The 21532-nt window shown below is 40.3% G+C and overlaps 1 protein-coding gene across 13 annotated transcripts in view; it reads left to right on the plus strand.

Moving 5' to 3' along the window:
- lin54 (lin-54 DREAM MuvB core complex component) overlaps positions 1 to 21532 on the plus strand; it is a 114568-nt gene that overhangs the window by 71546 nt on the left and 21490 nt on the right. For all 13 annotated transcript variants that reach the window (XM_059988864.1, XM_059988863.1, XM_059988859.1 and 10 more), the window contains 2 exons: positions 7134 to 7225; positions 12195 to 12266. In XM_059988864.1, the coding sequence (XP_059844847.1) occupies positions 7134 to 7225; positions 12195 to 12266 (164 nt within the window). The remainder of the gene's footprint in view (positions 1 to 7133; positions 7226 to 12194; positions 12267 to 21532) is intronic.

A 21532-nucleotide genomic window follows, 5' to 3' on the forward strand; every position in this document is an offset into this window, starting at 1 on the left:
CCTGATTGGCCACAGCCTCACAGGTTATGGTAAGAAGGCAGGTGCATGGAGTTGAGTGGAATCTGGGATCAGCCACATTATGGAGCAGACTCGATGGGCTGAATGGTCTAATTCTTCTCCTATGTCTTATGATCTTAGGGTCTTTTAAAAATCTTCTGAAGTAGAAGTCTTGGTGAACCATGGCAGCCTTCCTTCCATTTGTAGACAAGTATATTGTGGACCACTATTTGTTGATTTATTACAGACTAAAATTATCCCTATTCTCTGATTTATTTTCACTGTTTCCTGTTCTTGACTATCCGTGTTGAAAAGAACAATGTCTTTTGGTTCTTCTTAGTACATTTCCTTGTCTTGAAAGTAATGCAAGGTCATTGTATCAACATGCAGAAGCCTCCATGCTGAGAAGGTCAGTATGTTTTAATAAATGGAGAGATATTTTCCCCCAGTCAGCACATCTCAGCCATCTGGAGTCCTTTGTATACATTCAAAAGGAGCAAATGGTAATGGCAAATTGGTGCAGGTAAAATGCACTTTCACAACCCCTTTGGTGAAGGGATCGGACCCACAAATTTTAAACACTTCTATAAAAATTGCGCCTCATTTGAAGAAATGTTAACAGTCGTAAGGTTACAGAATGATAACTGCTTTAGAAAATGCTATTTGTTTGAACCACTTACTCGTGATTCAGGGTTGTTTTGTGCCATTTCCCCAATACAAGTGTAAAGAAAACCAAGATAATTGTTACTCTGGATCTGATGCAGCTTATAAAAACACACTAAGATAAAGAATACAATAATAAAAAAAACACAATAAATATAAATGAAAAGATAGCTTATATACATTAATTATACGTACATAAAGTGGCATAAGGTCCAGTAGTAAGGGGACTGACAGGAAATGATTAAATTGTTGTGCTGGGGGTGGGTGGTGAGGTGGGTTAGTGGGTTGAGCAGCCTTGCTGCTTGGGGAAAGTAACTGATTTTGAGTCTGGGGGTCCCAGTGTGGATGCTATGTAGCCTCCTCAGAGATGGGAGTAGGACAAACAGTCCCATGAGCAGGGTGGATGCGATCATTCTTAAAAGGCTGGCCTTCTGGCAGCTTCCTGTATGTATGTCGTTGATGGCAGGTATGCTGGTGCCAGGGATGCACTGGGCAGTTTTGACTACCCGTTGTAAAGCCTTCCTCTCCACTGCAGTATAGTTTCCGTGCCATGTAGTGATTCAACATGTTGAGATGCATTCTACTGCACATCTATAGGATATCATAAGTATTGATGTGCACAGTCTAGCTCTCTTCAGCCTCCTCAGCTTTCTTGATTATATAGGATGTGTTCTGGGGCCATGAGAGGTTGTGCAAGATGTGCCCTCCCAGGAGCTTGAAAAAGATTGTAAAGAAGGGTATGGATGGTGTGAGTTCTGCTGAAGTCAGTAACTGTCTCCTTTGTCTTCTTGACTTCGAGGAAGATGTTACCAGGCCTTGAGCTCTTCCACCTCCTCTCTATAGGCTTTCTCATGGTTGTTGCTGATGAACCTTACCGTTGTTATGTCATCAGCAAAATTGTCAATGCGATTACTCGGGTTTGGCTATGCAGTCATGTCGTGTGTGTAGTGATCCTGTAACATGTTCTTAGAGTGTACAAGGTGACACACTCATCTCCCAATACAAGACCTCTTCACAAAATCATAATCTAATCACTACTCACCCCTACCACCTCCCACTATCCTTTGCCCTTCCTTTACCCGCGTCTTGCTCACTCATTGACAACTTCCCAGCACCCCAAACGTATCCATGATCGCGCTTGCTCATGCCCTCCTGCTCTCACCCCTGCCTTTTATATTTCAAATGTAAATCTGTTCAAAAAACATTACTCAGCATACTCTGTGTAATCGTATTGCTTCTCCTATAGGAGCTTTTCTGTGAAGGGTAGATAATGTAACAAGTTCCAATAAAATACAACTTTTCAGTGAAAAGTAAAGAGAAATTGAAAGAATTTCAGTTCTTAATGTGTTCTCAATGTGTTATGTTACAATAAATGTTCGGTTAAGATTAGTGCAGTATAATTTTCTACATTAATTATATATTACACCACAAAAAATAAATAAATTAAATCCAAATTTATCGGATCAGTGTTTCCGATGTAACCAGGAAACTGGTACTTTTTTACATTCTACATGGTCTTGCTCTAAAATTCAACTTTTTTGGACAAATTTAAGACTTTTACTGGAACAAATTATAGGAACACAATTTCCTCATAATCCAATACTACTCTTACTAGGTGATACTGAAGGGATAAAACCGAAACTCAAACTAAATAAATATCAGAAAGAATTCATAAGAATTGCACTGGCAGTAGCCAAAAAAGCTATTGCAGTTACTTGGAAATCGGATACATATTTAAGTATAGACTCTTGGAAGAAAGAAATCGATGGCTGTATTCCATTAGAAAAAATAACTTATAATTTAAGAGATAAATACGAAACATTTCTGAAAATTTGGAGCCCTTATTTACAAAAGACAGGACTAAATATATAGATGCTCTGAAGATGAAACAATTGGTTATTTGGGGAAAGAAATAAATATATGTGGCGACCCATTTCCTGGCACATCCAAACCGGCTCACAATTAGATAGCCTACGGGGGTTTGCGAGCACAGAGCTTTGGAGCCTCTGCGCCACGGGGGGCAGGTTGAGGGAGGCTTAAAAGTGAGGCTGAGGATTTCGAATAAAGTTTATTCCTTCGACTGCAGTTACCGATTCCGTGTCGTAATTTTAGCGCTGCGTGTAGCACACCGCTACAATTGGTGACCCCGACGGTCCAAATGATTTTTGGTCCAGAAATGACCGACGCCGCCTCTGTTCATGCGGTTTCGTTGAAACTGCCGGGTTTCTGGACACAGCGACCGAACCTATGGTTCCAGCAAGCCGAAGCCCAATTCCACGTTCTCCAGATCACCTCAGAAGACACCCGCTACTACTACGTGTTGAGCTCCCTCGACCAGGACACAGCGGCCCAGGTCGCGGAGTTCGTACAGTCGCCCCCAGCAGACGGCAAGTACACGGAATTCAAAGCCCTACTCCTCAGGACTTTCGGACTCTCACGGCGCGAGCGGGCTGCCCGTTTACTGCACCTGGATGGCTTGGGCGACAGACCTCCATCGGCTTTAATGAATGAGATGTTGTCTCTCGCCGACGGACACACACCCTGCCTCATGTATGAGCAGTCATTCCTGGAGCAACTGCCCGAGGACATAAGCCTGCTGCTGTCCGACGCGGATTTCAGTGACCCCCGGAAGGTGGCAGCCTGGGCGGACTTGCTGTGGAACGCCAAAAAGATGAGCGGGGCGTCCATCGCACAGATCTCCCAGCAGCAAACCAGTCCAGGCCCGGCCGCAGAGCCCACCAACCCCCGGTCCAAGGAACACTGGTGCTTCCACCACCAGCGGTGGGGCGCAGAAGCCCGCCGTTGTCGCCCGCCCTGCAAGTTCCCGGGAAATGCCAGGGCCAGCCGCCGCTGATGGCTACGGCGGCTGGCCATCGGGATAGCCTCCTGTATGTGTGGGATAGAAGGTCGGGACGCTGGTTTTTGGTCGATACTGGTGCCGAGATCAGCATTTTACCTCCGACGAGTTACGACACCCGCAGCAGGGCACCAGGTCCCCCCCTGACAGCCGTGAACGGCAGCACAGTAAGGACCTATGGCACCCGTCAGGTGCAGCTACAGTTTGGCTCCAGCCAGTTCACGTGGGACTTTATACTGGCCGTCGTAGCCCAACCGCTTCTGGGTGCGGATTTTTTGCGGACTCACAGCCTACTGGTCGACCTGCCCAGGAAGAGACTGGTACACGCCGAGACCTTTCAGACGTTCTCCCTGGGTGCAGCCCAGTTGCCAGCCCCTCACCTTGGCTCCATCACGCTGTCCGACAACGACTTCACCAGGGTCCTGGCGGATTTCCCATCGGTTCTGGCGCCGCAGTTCACAGCAGCCGTGCCCCGACACGGCGTACAGCACCACATCCCGACCCAGGGACCACCCCTCCACGCCCGCGCTCGGCAGCTTCCCCCGGACAAGCTCCGACTGGCGAAGGAGGAGTTCCAGAGGATGGAGGAATTGGGGATCATCCGGCGGTCCGACAGCCCATGGGCCTCCCCCCTGCACATGGTGCCCAAAGCAATGGGAGGTTGGACACCGTGCGGCGACTACCGCAGGCTGAACGAGGCTACCACACCGGACCGCTACCCTATGCCGCACATTCAAGACTTTGCAGCAAACCTGCACGGCGCACAGATCTTCTCCAAGGTAGACCTCGTCCGAGGGTACCATCAAATCCCGATGCATCCTGACGACGTCCCCAAAACGGCTCTCATCACCCCGTTTGGCCTTTTCGAGTTACTCTGCATGCTGTTCGGCCTGAAGAATGCCGCATAGACGTTCCAGCGGTTAATGGACGCGGTGGGACGGGACCTGGACTTCGCGTTCATCTATTTGGACGACATCCTCATAGCCAGCAGCAGTCGTCAGGAGCATCTGTCCCACCTCCGTCAACTCTGCGCCAGACTGAGTGAGTACGGTCTTACAATCAACCCCGCCAAATGCCAGTTCGGACTCGATACCATTGACTTCCTGGGCCACAGGATTACTAAAGACGGGGCAACCCCTCTGCCCGCTAAGGTAGATGCGGTCCATCACTTCCCCCGACCCACCACGATCAAAGGCCTTCAGGAATTCTTAGGTATGGTCAATTTCTACCACCGCTTCCTCCCTTCAGCTGCCTGGATCATGCCTGTTCGCCCCGATGTCGAGTCCGAGCAAGGACATTACCTGGGACGAGGAGTCTGCCGCCGCTTTCGTTCAAACGAAGGAAGCTTTGGCGAACGCCGCAATGCTAGTACATCCCAGAATGGACGCCCCTACCGCCCTCACAGTGGACGCATCAAACACGGCAGTCGGTGGGGTGCTGGAGCAACTCATCGCAGGTCGCTGGCAACCCCTAGCGTTTTTCAGCAAACACCTGCGGCCACCTGAGCTCAAGTACAGTGCTTTCGACCGGGAACTGTTGGTGCTCTACCTGGCAATCCGGCATTTCAGGTACTTCCTAGAAGGTCGGCCCTTCACCGCGTTCACGGACCACAAACCGCTTACCTTTGCGTTTACGAAAGCGTCCGACCCCTGGTCGTCCCGCCAGCAACGCCACCTGTCCTACATCTCTGAATACACGACGGATGTCCGGCAGGTCTCGGGTAAGGACAATGTCGTGGCGGATGCGCTCTCTTGCCCTACCGTTCATGCCCTTTCCCAAGGGGTAGACTTTGAGGCACTGGCAGAGGCGCAGCAGGCAGATGAGGAGATTCCGAGTTACAGAACCGCAGTCTCCGGTTTGCAGCTCCAGGACCTCTCCGTAGGCCCGGGTGAGAGGACCCTACTCTGTGACGTCGCCACCGGCCAGCCCCGTCCCGTCGTCCCGACAGCCTGGCGGCGCCGTGTTTTCGACTCCATTCATAACTTGGCGCATCCCTGCATCCGGACAACTGTCCGGATGGTTTCCAGCAGGTTAGTTTGGCACGGACTCCGCAAACAGGTCAGTGAATGGGCCAAAACGTGCATGCACTGACAGACGGCCAAGGTGCAGCGACACAACAAAGCCCCATCGCAGCAGTTCCATCCCGCCCACCGGCGCTTCGACCACATTCATGTGGATATCGTGGGCCCCCTGCCAGTGTCGCACGGAGCGCGGCACCTCCTGACTATTGTGGACCAGTTCACAAGATGGCCAGAGGCGATCCCGCTCACCGACACCATCTCCGAATCTTGCGCCCGAGCCCTGATCACCACCTGGATATCTCGCTTTGGTGTACCAGCCCACATTACCTCCGACAGAGGCGCCCAGTTCACCTCCAGCCTGTGGTCAGCTATGGCCAGCCTTTTGGGGACTCAGCTGCACCACACAACTGCCTACCACCCACAGTCGAACGGGCTAGTGGAGCGTTTCCACCGTCACCTGAAGTCGGCCCTCATGGCCCGCCTGCAAGGAGCCAACTGGGCGGACGAGCTTCCCTGGGTCCTACTCGGCATCCGCACAGCGCTCAAGGTCGACCTGCACGCCTCGTCGGCCGAGTTGGTATTCGGCGCCCCTGGTCGTCCCCAGGGAGTTCCTACCAGCCCCACGGGGGCAAGAGGAAGATCCCGCAGCAGTCCTGGGCAGACTACGCGAGAAGCTCGGTAACCTGGCCCCCATACCCACTTCACAGCACGGGCGGAACCCGACCTGCGTACCCAAAGACCTGCAGAACTGTAAGTTTGTGTTTGTACGAAGGGGCGGGCATTGGCCACCGCTGCAGCGGCCGTACAAGGGGCCGTTTATGGTGCTCCGGAACAACGGGTCCACGTTCATGCTGGACGTTGGGGGGAAAGAGGAGGTTTTCATGGTGGACCGCCTCAAACCGGCCCATGTGGACCTGGCACAACCAGCCGAGTTTCCGGCACCTCGGCGCAGAGGCCGACCTCCCAAGCAGGTTCTGGCCCAGACTGTGGACATTGGGGGGTGTATCGCCGGTTCTGGGGGGGGGGGGGGGGTTATGTGGCGACCCATTTCCTGGCACATCCGAACCGGCTCACAATTAGATAGCCTACGGGGGTTTGCGAGCACAGAGCTTTGGAGCCTCTGCGCCACGGGGTGAGGGAGGCTTAAAAGTGAGGCTGAGGATTTCGAATAAAGTTTTTTCCTTCGACTGCAGTTACCGACTCCGTGTCGTAATTTTAGCGCTGCGTGTAGCACACCGCTACATATATATACTAAAGTTATTACGAACTCCATGGAGCATGTGGAGATCGACCAACATCCAGGCACTCTTTCTTTCTTTCTTTCTTTTTTTTTCTCTTTCTTTCTCTTTTTTTTCTATAGGGTAGTTAGGGGGTAGGGGTTAAGGGGAGGGGGGAAGGGTTATATACATATCTTTTTTTTCATATTTCATTCTGTATTACTTAAAAATGCAATAAAAAAAGTTTTCAAAAAAAATGTGTTATGTTGTGGTGATGTATTCATGAAATAAACTGTTGTAGGTTATACCCAGTAATATGAAATGGCCAAGAAAACTGTCCAAATATGCAATAAATAATTTAGTTTTTCTTTTCCTTAGTTACAACAGACCTCCTATGTTTCAATATCTAGTAACAATGGGTTTTCTGCAACATCCCACGTTCAGACTCAAGCAAAACTGCCAATCAATGGGTAAGTCATTGTATTAATTTGCAGAATTACACAAAACTATGTTTTAAAAAAACATGCGGCAGACTAACAGACTTTTTCTTCGAACAGTCAGCATCACTCTAGCTTTAGAGTCATGGAGTAATACAGCTTAGAAACAGGCCCTCCATCACAACTGGTCCGTTGCTGGTCTCAGTTGGCTGTGTTTGCCACATACACCAACAACCAAACCCCTTGGCTTCATGCACTGAAATGTTGCAATTGTACCCACCACAGCCACTTATTCAGGTACTCACAACCTCGGTGTAAATGAGTTACCTCTTGGCTCTCCTTTAAATCTGCTCTCTCTAGATTTGGACTCCCCAACCGTGGCAAAAAGACTGACTGTCCATAATATCCATACCCCTCATGATTCTGTATACTTCTGTTCATTCACCTGAGCTCCAGGGAATAAAGATCCAGCATGGATAATCTGTCTCTATAACACAGACCTTCTAGTCCTGGCAGCATCCTCATAAATCTCTTCTGCACCTTCTCCCAGCTTGATGATCTCTTTCATAAAAAAGAGTGACTAAAACTGTATGCAATACTCCAAGTGCAGCCTCACGAATGAGTTGTATAACAATATATCCTCACTTCTAAACCCGATGCCTTGACTGATGAAGGCCAGCCGTCTCTAAATGCCTTTTTCATTACCCTTTCTTCTTGTGCAGCTGCTTTCAGGAATTCGTACACTTGTACTCCTAAATTCCTCTGTTCCTCAGCATTTGTCAGCACCTTGTCACAGTGCCACTGTATAAGTTCTACTGTGGTTTGTCCAAGATGCATCACTTCAAACTTAATTGAAGTTGAAATCTTTTTATATTCCATAACCACGTCCCTAACCGATCAAGATCTCTTTGCAGTTCATCGTAACCACTAGAGCTTCTGGAATATATTCTATTATTTGTTAATTTATTTGTGGTAATACTTCTTTGTGTTGTGTGTGAGATATACATGCAACCTTCTCACCAGCCTCGTATACAAACTTGGTTCATCAGCAAACTCTGCTAACAGCCACGTGACTCAGAGGTGAGAAGGCCAGCTTTCATAAGCAATATAAGTCTAGGGTTGGAATGATTTGGGGCTCGACCCAACAGGAACATTGGGTTGTTTGGTTGATTGTAGTGAATGCTGTGTAAATACTGCTCAATGCAAAGTTGCCATTGCCAGAAAAATAACAGATTGTACACCAGCGTAAAATTACAAAGAAAATGTATTTACCAATACTACAATAGACAATAGACAGTAGGTGCAGAAGTAGACCATTCGGTCCTTCGAGCCTGCACTGCCATTCTGAGATCATGGCTGATCATCTACTATCAATACCCAGTTCCTGCCTTCTCCCCATAATCCCTTGATTCCCCTATCCATAAGATACCTATCTAGCTCCTTCTTGAAAGCATCCAGAGAATTGGCCTCCACTGCCTTCTGAGGCAGTGCATTCCAGACCCCCACAACTCTCTGGGGGAAGAAGTTTTTCCTTAACTCCGTCCTAAATGACCTACCCCTTATTCTCAAACCATGCCCTCTGGTACTGGTCTCACCAGAGCCCTGTACAAATGCAAAAGGATTTCCTTGCTCTTGTACTCAATTCCCTTTGTAATAAAGGCCAACATTCCATTAGCCTTCTTCACTGCCTGCTGCACTTGCTCATTCACCTTCAGTGACTGATGAACAAGGACTCTTTGTATTTCTCCCTTACCTAACTCTACACCGCTCAGATAATAATCTCCCTTCCTGTTCTTACTCCCAAAGTGGATAACCTCACACTTAATCACATTAAACGTCATCTGCCAAGTATCTGCCCACTCACTCAGCCTATCCAAATCACCCTGAATTCTCCTAACATCCTCATCACATGTCACACTGCCACCCAGCTTAGTATCATCAGCAAACTTGCTGATGTTATTCTCAATGCCTTCATCTAAATCATTGATGTAAATCGTAAACAGCTGTGGTCCCAATACCGAGCCCTGTGGCACCCCACTAGTCACCACCTGCCATTCCAAGAAACACCCATTCACCGTTACCCTTTGCTTTCTATCTGCCAACCAGTTTTCTATCCATGTCAATATCTTCCCCCCAATGCCATGAGCTCTGATTTTACCCACCAATCTCCTATGTGGGACCTTATCAAATGCCTTCTGAAAATCGAGGTACACTACATCTGCTGGATCTCTCTTGTCTAACTTCCTGGTTACATCTTCAAAAAACTCCAATAGATTAGTCAAGCATGATTTACCCTTGGTAAATCCATGCTGGCTCGGCCCAATCCTATCACTGCTATCTAGATATGCCACTATTTCATCTTTAATAATGGACTCTAGCATCTTCCCCACTACTGATGTTAGGCTGACAGGACAATAGTTCTCTGTTTTCTCCCCCCCTCCTTTCTTAAAAAGTGGGATAACATTAGCCATTCTCCAATCCTCAGGAACTGATCCTGAATCTAAGGAACATTGGAAAATGATTACCAATGCATCCACAATTTCCGGGGCCACCTCCTTTAGAACCCTAGGATGCAGACCATCTGGACCTGGGGATTTGTCAGCCTTCAGTCCCATCAGTCTACTCATCAATGTTTCCTTCCTAATGTCAAATCTGTTTCATTTCCTCTGTTACCCTATGTCCTTGGCCCATCTATACATCCGGGAGATTGCTTGTGTCCTCCCTTGTGATGACAGATCTAAAGTACTTATTAAATTCTTCTGCCATTTCTCTGTTTCTCATAACAATTTCACCCAATTCATTCTTCAAGGGCCCAGCGTTGTTCTTAACTATCTTCTTTCTCTTCACATACCTAAAAAAGCTTTTGCTATCCTCCTTTATATTCCTGGCTAGCTTGTTTTCGTACCTCATTTCTTCTCCCCGTATTACCTTTTTAGTTAAGTTCTGTTGTTCCTTAAAAATTTCCCAGTCATCTGTCCTCCCACTCACCTTAGCTCTGTCATATTTCCTTTTTTTTAATGCCATGCAATCTCTGACTTCCTTTGTGGCCCCTTTCCCCCCTTTGAATCCTTCCTTCTTGGGGGGATGAACTGATTTTGCACCTTGTGCATTATTCCCAAGAATACCTGCCATTGCTGTTCCACTGTCTTATCTGCTAGGATATCCTTCCAGTTAACTTTGGCCAGCTCCTCCCTTGTGGCTCCATAGTTTCCCCTGTTCAACTGCAACACTGACAATTTTAACAAACAGCTAACAGAGCTAATTTCTGGAGTAGTCGGGCATATCGCTTTACTCACGATGCTGAATTCCCATCACTAACCACAGATAGAACTTTTCTTCTTGGAATCCTTTGTCTCACAAAGCACTCTTTGCAGTAGGGACTCCTCTTCAGATGGGATCTCCCAGGTGTCTTCCCTGGTGCTGTTCTCTCCGCACCTCCCAACAAAAGACCCCAAACCAGACTACTGTCCTCCAGAAATCTGATCCTGCCCAGCTCTCTCAAACCTTCCATCACATACCACTGGGCAGAAAGTTGCAGCACATACCAAGACAGACCTGACTGGCTGACACAACACCAACATGTGGCACTGGGAGATCACTGCCCTTGATATCCTGCATTTTAATTTCTTACCTAACACATTTTGCAGGACATTATCCCTTGCTCCACCCATGTCATTTGTACCAACATGTACCTCTGGTTGTTTGCCCCCCCCTTCGAGGATTCTCTGCAGCCGCTCAGGGACGTGGTTGACCTTGCCAGCTAGGAGGCAACACATCATCCTTGTGTCTGTTCTGCGGCCACAGATTCTCCTGTCGCCCTCCTCACTGTCGAGTCTCCTATCAGTATGACTGCACCTTTTCCCTCTGAGCATCAGAGCTAGTCGCAATACCAGATTCCTGATAACTGCTGCTAGCTCTTGAGGGAACAGTTTCCAAAGGGGTATTCCTGTTAGTGAGGGGAACCCTGCACTGACTGCCTGCTCCCCTTACTTCTCCTAGTGGTCACCTATCTATCTGAAGCCGCACTTTGGATATGATCACCTTTGGACATGATAAAAGTATCATCTGTGAAGCCCTCAGCTCGTGGATAATCCAGACTATTTGTTTAATGCTGTACCTGGCATAGAGCTCTGCCACCTTTTCCATTCTCCACATCCTTCTCCAGATGCCCTTAAATTCACTTCTGTTGTGTATCCCAACCACTGCACAAGCAAAACCATTCTCTCCTGAATTTCCATTTTAATTTCTTCATGATTATTTTAAAAGGTACAAAGTTTGCTTTTGACCACAAGTGAAAACACTTCCCTGTCTTCCACCACCAATATCCTTTTTCTTAACTGTGTCATTAATTTTCTGTACACCAGACTACTCAACTGATGAGTAGTGATTATTATATGTTTGAATTAACTGACATTATCCCCTTAGCTTTATGCTAGATTTTTTTCAGACCAAATAAAGTTCATTGCTATCTAGGTATTCATATTTCCTCTAGTAGGATTTTGATGTAACACATAAATGTAATCCTTCCTGTAAGTGGGTTGATAGAAAGTTCAACTTATTGATATTTGCCTTCCTGATTTGTTGACTAAAGTGTGTTTGTGGACGCAGTCCCTTTTCTACTTTGGGCTGAATTCAGGTTATCTGTCTGGTTCAATCACTTTTCTAATTATATTTTATAAGATTTTTACTGCATTTAGAAAGTAACCTTGATTGAGCAGATGATTTGTTGAAACATTAATTGGTAGTATAGCCACCATTATTCTGGGAGCAATTCCACTCTATAATGCTGTCAAATAGAAATTTTGGAAAAAAAAATAAGACAATAAACTTTTTGGACTAAATGAAGAGCACCTGGTGACCAATAAATTATGTGGATGTTGAATTAATTCTGTTTTGTTATCTGTAATTCCGACATTTAGCAGCATGGAATTATTCAGTAGATGCTATTGATTTCCTCTTTCTACTTATTTACTTTCTGTTTCCTACTCTCCCTTTTACGCAGATCATCCACATCAGAATCAGGATCAAGGCCTCGGAAACCTTGTAATTGTACAAAGTCTCAGTGCCTGAAACTGTAAGTAGGAAGTTTGCAGACCTAGTGTAATAATAGTATGGGCTTTATTTTTAATGTTAACTGCAACCACTGTACCAGATCCCCAACTTCCACCTTTCCCCATCCCACCCCAAACTACTGCAAAATATGTTGTAGAGCTGAATTTGCTACCTTTTTAATATATGCTAAATCCTATAATAATGCCACTGGAACCTAGTTTTATTTCCCTTCCAGATTAGCAAGAAAGGCCTCTCCTAAAGTACGAGAATAAGTTGGTCAAAGAAGCAAACTTGTGGAAAAAGTGTTTGAATCTTTTAGAGGTTTTTGGTGAGGAGAGAAGGATATTCAAGAAAGCATTTGATAAGATATTACAAAGCTATTACAAATCAGTTTTAACTCATGGCTTTGGAATAATATATTGGTGGAAATTTGAGGATTGGTTATAGGAAAGATTGTTATCTTCATTGATAAAATGAAGGTGTAGCTGTTAGAGTGCCACAAAGATTGTTGCTTGGATCTCAACGATGTAGATCAATATATTATTATAAGCAGGGACAAAATTTGACAATACAAAGCTAGGTTTAAAAATTAGATTAGATTCAACTTTAGTGTCATTGTGCCGAGTACAGATGCAAAGCCAAATTAAATTGAGTTAGCATCTAACCAGAAATGCAAAGAATAGTGGTATTTACAAAATAACTCCAAATAAAAAGTAAGTGCTACAGCAGACAAATATAAAAGTACTGAGACAGTATTGGTACAATACTGCTTAGCACTGTGATGTGAGGTTCAGCAGGGTCACACCCTCAGGGAAGAAGCTCTTCCTGTGCCTGCTGGTGCGGGAGTGGAAACTTCTGTAGCGCCTACCGGATGGGAGGAGAGTAAAAAGTCCATGGTTAGGGTGAGATGTATCCTTGATAATGCTTTTGAAAATGTGTTATAGGTAGGGCATGAAAGGATTAGTCTAAAAAGTTGTAGAATGAGTGTTACTTGGGGAAGTGATCACCTATGAGATCAATAAATGTTGTTATTCATAAGTAGTGATTGCCTACACTTCTTTAAAAAACTTTTTATTGTGTTTTCAAATAATTACAGAAATAAAAGAAAATATATATATACCCTTCCCCCCTCCCCTTAACCCCTCCCCCCTAACATCCCTATAGAAAAAAAAAGAAAGTGCCTGGATATTGGAAGATCCTCACATGCTCCATGGAGTTCGTACTAACTCTAGTATATATATTTATTTATTTCCCCAAATAACCAATTATTTCATCTTCGGAGCACCTATATATTTAATCCTGTCTTTTGTAAATAAAGGCGCCAAATTTTCAAAAATGTTTCATATTTATCTCTTAAATTATAAGTAATTTTTTCAAGTGGAATACAGCTATAAATTTCTTTCTTCCAACGATCTATACTTAAATATGTATCCGATTTCCAAGTAACTGCAAGAGCCTTTTTGGCTACTGCCAATACAATTTTTATAAATTCTTTCTGATATTTATTCGATTTGGATATTGGTTTTATCCCTTCAATATCACCTAATAGAAATAATATTGGATTATGTGGAAGTTGTATTCCAATAATTTGTTCCAATAAAACTCTTAAATTTGTCGAAAAATGTTGAATTTTAGAACAAGACCAAGTAGAATGTAAAAAAGTACCAATTTCTTGGTTACATCGGAAACATTGATCGGATAAATTTGGGTTTAAATTATTTATTTTTTGTGGTGTAATATATAATTGATGTAAAAAGTTATATTGCACTAATCTTAACTGAACATTTATTGTATTTGTCATACTCTCAAGACATAGTCTTGACCAATTTTTTTCTTCAATTTTAATATTGAAGTCACTTTCCCATTTTTGTCTTGACTTATGGACTCCTTGTTTAATTGCCTGTTTTTGAATCAAATTATACATACAAGAAATGAATTTTTTAATCTTTCCTTTTTGCATTAAAGTTTCTATTTCATTAGATTTCGGCAATAACATTGTTTGACCTAATTTTTCTCTTAAGTAAGCCCTTAGTTGAAAGTAACAAAAAAGTGTTGTTTGATACCTTATATTTATTCTTTAATTGATCAAATGACATTAATATACCTCCTTCAAAACAATCACCTATATATCTAATCCCTTTTTGAAAACAATTATATAAAAGTTGATTATCCATTGTAAAAGGAATAAGTCTATTTTGAATTAAAGATCTCTTTGCTAATAAGGATTTCTTTATCTCATCGTCAATATTTATCTTATTCCATAAGTCAATCAAATGTTTTAATATAGGAGATTCTTTCTTTTCCCGTATCCATTTAGATTCCCATTTATATATAAAATCTTCTGGTATATTTTCTCCTATTTTATCTAGTTCTATTCTAATCCATGCCGGTCTATCTTTCTCAAAAAAAGATGCAATAAATCTTTTTTTCTTTTTCAATCTTTTTATTGAATTTCATATATAAAAAAAACATATCATAATATTGAATAGGTTATAAGTGCACTAGACTTGAAGTTGAATTAGTAATAAGATAACAATATCTTATTAAAATATTAGCAAAAAAAGTACATTAATCAATCAAATTTATATTAATTATACATGAAAAAGAGTAAGAATAATCAAAAGAAAAAAAATTTAAAAAATACAAGAAAAAAATATATATTGAAAAAAAATTAAACCTAAACTAAACTAACATGGGCAGTAATAACAGTTTATATGTATATGATAATGTCAAAAACTCTGGAACTCCATACCAGAACAAGAATAAAAAGAGAAAAGGTCCGGAAGAGGCCAAATTAATTCATATGAAAGTGTCGAATGAACGGTCCCCAAGTTTCTTCAAATTTAATTGATGAGTCAAAAATAGTGCTTCTAATTTTTTCTAAGCTCAAATAAGAAATAGTTTAAGAGAACCACTGAAACGTGGTAGGAGGATTTACTTCTTTCCAATTTTGTAATATAGACCTTCTGGCCATTAATGTTACAAAGGCGATCATTCGTCTAATTGAAGGGGAAAACGGATTACCATCCTCATTTGGTATACCAAAAATTGCAGTAATAAAATGAGGTTGTAAATCAATATTCCAAATTGAGGAAATGATAGCAAATATGTCCTTCCAATAGTTATGTAAAGTGGGACATGACCAAAACATGTGAGTCAATGAGGCCACATCTAAATGACATCTGTCACATTGAGGGTTAATATGAGAACAGAATCGAGCAAGCTTATCTTTAGACATATGGGCTCTATGTACAACCTTAAATTGTATTAAAGCATGTTTAGCACATATTGAAGAATTAACCATTTGTAAAAATTTTTCCCATTTTTCTGTTGATATATTATAATGAAGTTCTTTTTCCCATTCTTGTTTAATTCTACCTGATATTTCTGGTTGTATCTTCATAATCATATTATAAATAAGAGCCACTAATCCCTTCTGACAAGGATTCAAGGTAAAAATCATATCTGAAAAATCTTTCAAAGTTGAATTGGGGAAGGATGGTAGAACTTTATGTAAAAAATTTCTGATTTGTAAATATCTAAAAAAATTAGATTTAGGTAACTTAAATTTGTTGGAAAGTTGGTTGAAAGTCATCAAACTACCTTCAAAAATGATCACGAAAACATATTATACCTTTCCTTTTCCATATGCTAAAAGCTTGATCTGTCAAAGAAGGTTTAAAAAAGAGGTTAAGTAAGATAGGGCTATCAAGAACACAGTTTTTCAGAGTAAAAAACTTACGAAATTGAAACCAAATTTGTAATGTGTGTTTGACAATAGGGTTGGATATCAGTTTATTGAATTTAACTAAATCAGCAGGAAGAGAAGAGCCAAGAACGGAGAATAAAGAATATCCCTGTGGCTCATTGCATTCTAAATTTACCCACTGTGGGCACAATGGTGAATCCAAATCTAATTTCCAATATATTAAGTTTCGAATATTATTCGCCCAATAGTAAAATCTAAAGTTAGGTAAAGCTAAACCATCATCTTTTTTAGGTTTTTGTAACTGCCTTTTACTTAACCTGGGGTTTTTATTTTGCCACACAAATGAGGAAATTTTTGAATCAATGTTATCAAAAAAAGATTTAGGAATAAAAATTGGTAAGGCTTGAAATAAATATAAAAATTTCGGTAAAATCATCATTTTAATAGCATTAATCCGACCAACTAATGATAAGGATAAAGGAGACCATCTTGTAGTAAGTTGTTGAATTTGATGAAGCATAGGTAAAAAATTCAATCTGACTAAATCTTTATATTTCTTGGTAATTTTTATACCTAAATAAATAAAGTTATCAGTAACAACTTTAAATGGTATCCTGTCACTCAATAAAGTTTGCGCATTTAAAGGGAATAATTCACTCTTATCCAAGTTTAGTTTATAACCTAAAAACTACCAAATTGAACCAACAAGGATAAAATAGCGGGAATAGACCTGTCAGGATCAGAAATATATAACAACAAGTCATCAGCATAAAGTGATAACTTGTATAACTTCTCATTACAGGTAATACCAAAAATATTAGGGGATTCACGAATAGCAATGGCTAGAGGTTCTAATGCGATATTAAATAATAAAGGAGAGACAACCTTGTCTCGTACCACGAGATAATTGAGAAAAAGAGGATCTGTAATTATTTGTAAGAACAGAAGCAACAGGTTTATAATATATTAACTTAATCCATGATATAAAATCAGGACTAAAATTAAAATTTCTCAAGGCATTAAATAAGTATGTCCATTCAACTCTATCAAAAGCTTTTTCAGCATCTAATGAAATAACATTCTGAGGTTGTGGGTGAAGAAGTATAAATTATATTAATCAATTTTCTAACATTAAAAAAGGAATAGCGGTTCCTAATAAAACCAGTTTGGTCTTCTGAAATAATTTGTGATAGTAACTTTTCTAATCTAATAGCTAAAATTTTTGTAAGAATCTTAGAGTCTACATTTAATAGCGATATAGGGCGATAAGATGCACATAGAGTAGGATCCTTAACTTTTTTAAGAATTAGAGAGATAGTAGCTTCATAAAAAGACAGGGGTAGTCTCTTCTTATTAAATGCATCATTAAAGATTTCACATAACCAAGGGGAATGCAAAGAAGAAAAAATTTTAAAAAATTCTATAATATAACCATCAGGACCAGGAGCTTTCCCTGAGTTCATTGATGAGATAGCCTCTCCTATTTCAGCCATAGAAATAGGAGCATCGGACAAGCTCCGATCTTCATCTGTCAGTTTAGCAATATTCAAATTGTTAAAAAAAATTATCCATCATGGACAGATCGCCATCAAATTCTGATTGATATAAAGATTTATAAAAATCTTGGAAAGTATTATTAATTTCTTTATGATCAGTAGTCAGATTACCGTCTTGTTTACGAATTTTAATAATTTGTTGCTTAGTCGAAATAGCTTTTAATTGGTTAGCTAACAATTTACCAGTTCGATCACTATGAATATAAAATTGAGCCCTGGTCTTAATTAATTGATTCTCAATTGAAGAAGATAATAATAAGCTATGTTCCATTTGAAGCTCAACTCTCTTCTGATAGAGTTCTTTGGTAGGAGTCACGGAATAAATCTTATCAATTTCTTTAATTTTATCCACTAATAAAGCAATATCTAAATATCTTTGTTTCCTTTTACCGACAGAATATGAGATAATTTGTCCACGGATAAAAGCCTTAAAAGAGTCCCAAAGTATTCCTCTGTCAATCTCTTCGGTATAGTTTCTTGAAAAAAACAAGTCAATTTGCTGTTTTATGAAGGTGATAAATTCTGGATCTTGAAGCAAAGTAGCGTTAAGTCTCCAAGATCTAGTATTATTGAAAGAGTCCGAAATCTTGATAGATAACTTCAAAGGTGCATGATCTGAAATGGCAATAGAGTCATATTTACAATCAGTATCATCTGTTAATAAACGATGATCAATAAGGAAATAATCAATTCTAGAATAACTGTGATATACATGTGAAAAAAATGAAAATTCTTTATCTTTAGGGTTCAAAAACCGCCATATTTCAGTAATTCCCGAATCAACCATAAAGGAATTAATAAGTAAGGCTGATCTATTTGGAAGAATTCGATTAGGTTTAGATCTATCCATCAAAGGATTCAGACAACAGTTGAAATCTCCACCCATTATCAACATATTCACTTAGATTAGGGAGGGAAGTAAATAAATGTTTAAAAGATTCAGGACAGTGAAAGTTTGGAGCATAAATATTAACTAGAGCCACTTTTCGATTAAAAAGTGAGCCAGTTATCAACAAAAATCTGCCCTGTGGATCAGAAATAATTTCATGATGTTGAGGGGTCTATAAAAATAGACACACCCCTAATTTTGGTGGTACAATTCGAGTGAAATTGTTGATCCTTCCAGAACCTAAAAAAGCGTTGATTATCCTCCTTCCTAATATGGGTCTCCTGTGCAAAAATAATATTAGCATTTAGTCTATGGAATACTTTAAATATTTTTTTTACATTTAATCGGATGATTTAAACCATTAGTATTCCAAGAGATAAAATTAATAGACTTATCCATCATGCCAATATTAATTGTATATATCATAAAAGGTTAAAAAGAGACATAACCCATAATTCAGGAAGAAGGAAAAATGATTCAGGAGCAACCGGAGAACATGACACTTCAACAATTTTAATAATCTAAAGTCGGCCCATAAACTAAAAGCAAAAAAATAAAAAGCAAAAGCGTGAAAAAAGATCCCTACCCCCTCCCCCAACCCCACGAAGAAAAGCCAAGCGGCAGGTGCACAAACTAATACTAATATTACCCCCATTTCAAGATGGCAACTCCATGAAAAGAAAAAAAAGACTATATAACACCCAGATATAAATACAGGGTTGTTAAAAGAAAGAATATATATCAATCAAAATGAAAAAATAATATAATAAAGCAAAAGATCATTAATAAAAAAGGATAAACATTAAAGTTTAAAATGGTGTAATATGCCTTTAAAAAAAAGATTCCATACTCAAATACAAGAAAATGACGTTTCAAAAACAGAGACTTATGGGAAGAAAAAACGACATTTTGAAAAAAACATATTACAGAATATAAATGTAAATTCACCAATCTATTAAAAAAGTCGTCAAAATAGGATTAAAAAAGGATTCAATAATCACTACAATATATATAAAAAAGGTCCAAAAATCCAAAACATTCGTCCCATTTTCAAGTACAAGCAAATAAATGCTTATGGAAAGCAAAGTCTTATGGGAAGAAGAAACGACATCTTAAAAAGTAAATCATTATTACAGAGTATTAACGTGTATATCCAATTCAGAGGAAAAAAATTAAGAAAAAAGACATTATAGTAAAATTAGAAGAGCATCTATAAACCATAATAATAAAAAAAAAACCAGGTCTACAGACCAAAGTAAACAGCTATACCGCAGCTTCATAAGTTAAAGCCCAAAACGAAATGGCATCTTCTCTCCAAAAATTCTTCAACATAACACATAGTTCAACTTGTACTAGAAGACAGATATTCTTCGACGAATTTCTTCGCTTCTTCCGGAGTATTAAAGAAGCGCTGACTGTCGTCACTCAACGTAATTCTGAGATTCGCTGGGTATCTTAAAGCTTGTTTAAGTCCAATCGAATGAATCTCTGCCATCACTGGTTTAAAAGCGATTCTTGCTTTCATTACTTCAAATGAATAATCTTCAACAATACGAAACTTGTTGTTTCTGTGAGAAATCATACCTTTCTGACGAGCTAATCGGATTAAAAGCTCTTTCTCCCGAGGATAATGGAGGCGAACAATCACAGCTCGTGGCTTGTCTCTTGAGATCGAAAATCTCGAAACTCTGTGGGCACGATCAATAGTAGGTTTAGCCCGCAAAGCGTCCTCGCCAAAAATTTCCCACAATAAGTTAGAGAAATATTCAGTTAAGTCACCAGACTCAACATTTTCGGGAAATCCGATAATTTGCAAGTTTTGTCTCCGAGATTGGTTTTCAAAATCGGTGATTTTAAACTTATTCTGCTCCACTATTTTAGCGGTCGACCATACCTTCTTCTCCAAAGTTTCAATAGTACGTATTTTTTCACAAATTAACTTGTCAAGAGCCACAAACTTTTCTTCATGCCGTTCAATATCTGCTGCCTGCGTTTGAAGCTTGGTATCAAATGATCTAACGACTTCATCAAGCTCAGACATTTTCGCAGTAAGCTTATTTTCCAGACTTGCAAGTTTAGTATCCAGTTTAGTATCCAGAAGACTGGAAATTGCCTCAAGAGATGGAGGGTCTTTAGACGATTTCTTAGATACAGACATTTTAAGTTTGAAAAGATTAAATCAAGTATTATTTTAGAAAAGAAGTAAATCAGAAATATCAACCCATGTAATTAAGTACGAAAAGATTTGATTAAAGGGTGATTATTGTTTAAAAAATGAAGATCGCCTAAAAGGCAGATGTCTACGTCGCCATCTTGAAACTCCGCCCCCAAGATGCAATAAATCTAAGTTGATTTGCTTTATAATAATTCTTAAAATTTGGAAATTGTAACACTCCTAGATCAAATTTCCATGTCAATTTTTCCAACGATATTCTTGACATCTTACCTTTCCAAAGAAACTTCCTCACATATTTGTTTAACTCTTGAAAAAACTTCTGGGGTAGTTGTATTGGTAGTGATTGAAATAAGTATTGTAGTCTAGGGAATATATTCATTTTTATGGTATTTACTCTACCTACTAATGTTAATGGTAATATCCATTTATCAAGATCTTCTTGAATTTTTTTCAATAATGGTAAGTAATTTAATTTATATAAGTTCTTTATATCATCATCAACTCTTATACCTAAATATTTTATACCATTTGCCGGCCATCTAAGTTGAGTTATTAATCGACATTGACTATAATCTAGTGACTATAAGAGGTAAAATTTCACTTTTATCCCAATTTATTTTATAACCTGATATTTTCCCATATTCTTCTAATCTATAGGATAATCTACACAACGAGTGCAATGGGTTTGTTAAATAAAGCAGAACATCATCAGCAAATAAGTTAATCTTGTATTCTTCCTGATTAACTCTGAAACCCTTAATACCTGGGTCCATTCTAATTAATTCAGCTAATGGTTCTATCACCAACATGAATAAAGCAGATGATAATGGACAACCTTGCCTAGTTGACCTTGTTAACTGAAATTGTGTTGAAATTTGACCATTTGTCACTACTTTAGCTTTGGGATTAGTATTTAAGGTTTTAATCCATTTTATAAAAGATACTCCTAATCCATATT

This window comes from Hypanus sabinus, chromosome 14 (genome assembly GCF_030144855.1).
Source record: "Hypanus sabinus isolate sHypSab1 chromosome 14, sHypSab1.hap1, whole genome shotgun sequence".
Classification (NCBI taxonomy): domain Eukaryota; kingdom Metazoa; phylum Chordata; class Chondrichthyes; order Myliobatiformes; family Dasyatidae; genus Hypanus; species Hypanus sabinus.